General features: G+C 31.6%; 1 protein-coding gene across 1 annotated transcript; it reads right to left on the bottom strand.

Moving 5' to 3' along the window:
* Positions 1-2,516: 2,516 nt before the first annotated feature.
* LOC138876976 (uncharacterized) lies at positions 2,517-3,572 on the bottom strand. Its single transcript, XM_070156288.1, has one exon. The coding sequence runs from the start codon at positions 3,570-3,572 to the stop codon at positions 2,517-2,519; it is 1,056 nt and encodes a 351-aa protein (XP_070012389.1).
* Positions 3,573-4,410: the final 838 nt, after the last annotated feature.

The following is a 4,410-nucleotide window of genomic DNA, read 5'->3' on the forward strand; positions in this document are numbered from 1 at the left end:
GTAATATTTCTGAAAGTTGGATTAACAATTGTGCAGTAATTCTTACATAAATATTGATCTACATTCATATTTAAAAAACTGATTCTTAAAATTAGTACTTAGTTGACTCTTTCAATTATTATTTTTATGCAACATGTTAGTTATTTGAACTAATCAAATGTTGAATGAATGTGTTGGTGAAGCCAAGATTTATACGAGATACTTCGATATTTGTAAACTCATTGTTGGGAGATGATTTTTAAGTAGTTGTGTCTGATTAATAAGGTTTTGTAATACATTTGCACTGTACAAGAATTGACATTATCTGCTCCTGGAATGCGAAATCAAATTCTACTCCTTCCCCTGTTAGTTCTGCTTACTATTTTCCGACAATAATCATCAATGGAACTATCCGTGAAACTTCAAAAAGTTAATGTATATTGTGTTCAAAAGCTACAGAAGTATTGCAGTTTTTAAGAAACAAATTTATAGAAGGAATTTTTGATGTTAATAGAGGAGTTTTTAGTGCTTTGTGAACTGGTTTTATTTAATCTATTCAAAACTTTATTTATGATTTTTTTCCTAGTTGATTGTTTATGGACAAAGTTCAGCAATGAGTAAAATATGATTTTTTTTCTATGGTTCTTATAAATTTTGAGAAAAAGGAAGGGACAAAAAAGGAGGACTTAGAGTGAAACCATGTAGTACTATAGGTTATGTCATAGTCATACATTTGCATGCTTTCATGTATGATACTGTAGATACTAATCTCAGTCTTTAATGGAAAAATAAAGTCAACAAACAAGCAGTATACTTCACACATCATTTGATTGAAATATTTATCAAAGAGCTTACTGCTTTCCTTTTCTATTAATTGATTGCGGGTCTTAATCTTTTTACCCTTTTGATAATTGCAGAAAATTAGATACTGACATAAGAAACAAGGACGCGCATTTCATTTTCAGGCAAGTTTCTGTTGTTATATACGATCTTCCTTACTTCAATATTTGAATTTTCTAAATATCTTTTAGCCTTCCTATCTTTCTATATTTTGGATGGTAAACTAGAAGATATATCTTTATGTATACTTTACCGTCTTTCTACTGTTTTCATCAATTTGGAAAAGATGAAAGAGAAAGAATTGAAAAAATAAAAGAACACATGTTGAATATGTTTCTATTTATCTTGGTAAAGAAGAATTTCTGAATCCGTTGAGACCTTAAAGATAATCACTTTCATAAGGAGAGCTTGGAACTATCTTACATATATATAATTTTGTTGCCAGCCTCGATCTTCTCTAGAGACGAAAAAAGAAGAGGAACTGCATATTGAAAAATAATAATATAATTTTCTGGATATAATTCTCTACTGTCTCAACTAAGCCAAAGTAACAGTGAAAATTTATTGTATAAAATTATTCAGTACATTGCAAATTTCATATTTTCTCACAGACACCTTTTTTTTCTTTCTCTATGTCTTTGTTACATTTAGAGATTTGAACCGATGTGAAAAACATGAATTCCTAAAGATAAGGGGATTGATACATGGTACCTTTCGAATTTGAGAATTTCACGGAAAGATTTGAACTTCTCATATTAAAAGAAAATTGTGGTGTACCAGTCCTTAACTCTTTTCATATATCTAAGCTTTAATAGACATAGCTAACTTACATATCCAATAACGAAAGGATAGGTTGTCCCTTATGAAGTTGCTACCTAAGTGCTAATTCATGTGTTCAAGGGAAAAGAAGGATATGCAAGATAGCTTTTCAGATAGAGGGAAATATTTTAACTTCATGTTCGTCAGAAATCACCGATAAAGCTTTTACAGTTTGTAGCATATTTTTAGGTAGTGAAAAGCGAATATAAGCTAAGGTAAATTTATATTTCAGGCTGGCTTTCCTATTAAATGACTCTTCCAGGAGAATTATATTAGTTGGGTATTTCAAAATAAATGTCCTCAACAAAAAAGATAATTTAAATACTAAAACATTAATTTTGATGTGATATTATAAATAAGATATAAATATTAATATACTACCATTTTAATATTGAACAAGTATTGCACGAATACTAATACTAGTAAAACGAATGACTTCGTAGATGACTTTTCGAGAAGCGCTTGGAACAACATGGCCTTGTGTCCTTGCCACTAACAAAGCGCTTGAAAAGATGTCAGAGAAACCAAATCCATAGGTGTAACAATGAAATAAAGTAGTAGTAATTATAAATCGAGATTAATCGTATGTTTTGGTCAAGTTATTAAAGTCAATTTATTTTGTTTTTTTTTAAAAGTAATCTTTAAAAGAGTACTTTTACTAAGAAACAATTAATATTTGACTAATTAATTTAAAAATTATTTTTGATTAACAATTAATTTTTCACCAAACTTTTAAAAGTATTCTAAAAAATACTTTTAGAAAAAAGTTATTTGGTTCTCAAAAACTACTTCTCTTGAAACGAAAACTTGGTCAAACACGAAAAAACAATTTTGACAAAGAAATTACTTTTAGTAAAAAAGTAGTTAAAGCATGTTGATTAGTTGATGTTGAACTGATCAATTTGAAAAGGGCAATGATTACAACAGACATTGTTTGTCATCTTATTCTTCTTCATCTGGGGAAGTGGAACAAGGCTCTCCTTGTAATGGATGATTGACGAGTAGTACAATAAGTAATCAAAATCAACATCAACAGAAAAATCTTTAATTTGATTGGTGTGAATATCGTACAATCCCATTTTTCCTGGTGTTTCTTCCATTCTATAGAAGACCACTTCACCATTCAGCCAAAAACCCCATGGCTGCAGGTCATAACATAGTCGAGAGGTGGCTTCAAATGTGAATTGCTTAGCCCAAGATTCTGAAACACCTCGATAGTTTTTGAGAGCCCAAATGTGAAATGACAGATAACCTGTAGAAGAAACTGAAGAACCAAAAATGGCTAATGTACTTTCCTTGAGTAGTGCAAGCTTTCGATGGTAATGTCTAATTGGTTTTTCTTGATTAAATGGTGTTGCTATCTGTCTAAATTTTTCCTCAACCATATCAAACACAATTACAATACTCAAAACCGCTCCAACTTTATCATGTCCTAACCAATGAATAGCGTCATTTGCATTCAAACAATGCCCATGTTGGACTATACTATACGGAAAATCCGTCAACATTTCCTTTGCGGGGATACTACTATTATCACCATTCCACCTAGTGATTTTAATATATGCAGTTTGATTAGCATAGATTATGACCCTAACCAACTTGTAATCGTTGATGATAGGAAGAAAGGTGAAACCTGTAGCTATACTGTAATAAGAGCGTCCATCTATATCTCCTCGTCCGATACCATTGAAAATCCTGTACTCTCTTGTAGCAATGTTCCACACCACTGCTGAGTTAGAGCACGATGCAGATGAAAAACATACCATGCCTCGACAAGCGGCTGCCACAACAATCTGTCTACATCTTTTAGGAAGAGTAGGAGGAGGTAAAAGTAAATCGGTAATAGTTTCATCTTCACACACTGAGACGCTGTTATATACATGTTGTTTGTAGAAACATATCAAGTTGTTGCGCTTGGCTCGATCGTGATGCATGTTGATGAAGGGAAGGGAGAGGATTAAGGCATGCCAGGATCGACAGACGCTTTTAAAATGCAAAAGTGGCTTCACAGTTAATGCTAAGAGTATAACCGTTCATGGCTTCATATATAGCATTAAAACTATCCTTGTCCCAACCCCTCCTGCATTAGATTTAGAGTTGAATTAATTAGTTCACCTAGAAATAAGTCTCAATAAATCTCCTCCTCAACGTCGAAATGTGCTAAAAAGTAAAACAAGCCTGATCCATCAAATCTTAATTAAGTCGATTGCTGTTAATTAATGTAATCAATTACTTCCTCCGGTAAACTTTGAGTGACTTTTTAGTCTATTTTTTGCGATCCACAATATTCAATGTTTTTAGATATCAAGAAGGAATTTCTCTTTCCAAAGTTGCTCTTGAAGTAAAGAGCTTAGGAGTAATTTGTTATATATTTTCAATGAGCAAATGAAGGTTAATATGGTCAATTTCATTATTAATTAATGTTAAAAAGCAATTTTTTAATATATATAAAAAAGCCAAAAAAATCATGTAACGTGGACCGGAGGAAATAACGAACAAAGAATTTAAAGGATAAACTAACGAAATCCTAAAGACCAATGCTTCTTATAATTTCTTCCCCTCCCCCAGTCCTATCTCAATAAAAGACTACCCTAGGTATGGGTCGGATCATCAATGGTAAGATAATAGCTAAAAAGAATTTATAGCACAAGCCTTAAACCAAAATAGAAAAATTACTTGGACACTGAAACATAATCAAGTAAATGCATATTTGCTGATTTCTAGTAAATGTTCTACTTTAAGCAACAAAAATGTGTTCCAGGTATCGTGAAT

The sequence above is a fragment of the Nicotiana sylvestris genome, chromosome 1 (genome assembly GCF_000393655.2).
Source record: "Nicotiana sylvestris chromosome 1, ASM39365v2, whole genome shotgun sequence".
Taxonomy (NCBI): Eukaryota; Viridiplantae; Streptophyta; class Magnoliopsida; order Solanales; family Solanaceae; genus Nicotiana; species Nicotiana sylvestris.

Bases quoted from the DNA above. Each gene is read 5' to 3' on its own strand.
- LOC138876976 (XM_070156288.1), bottom strand. From the start codon at position 3,572: ATGCATCACGATCGAGCCAAGCGCAACAACTTGATATGTTTCTACAAA.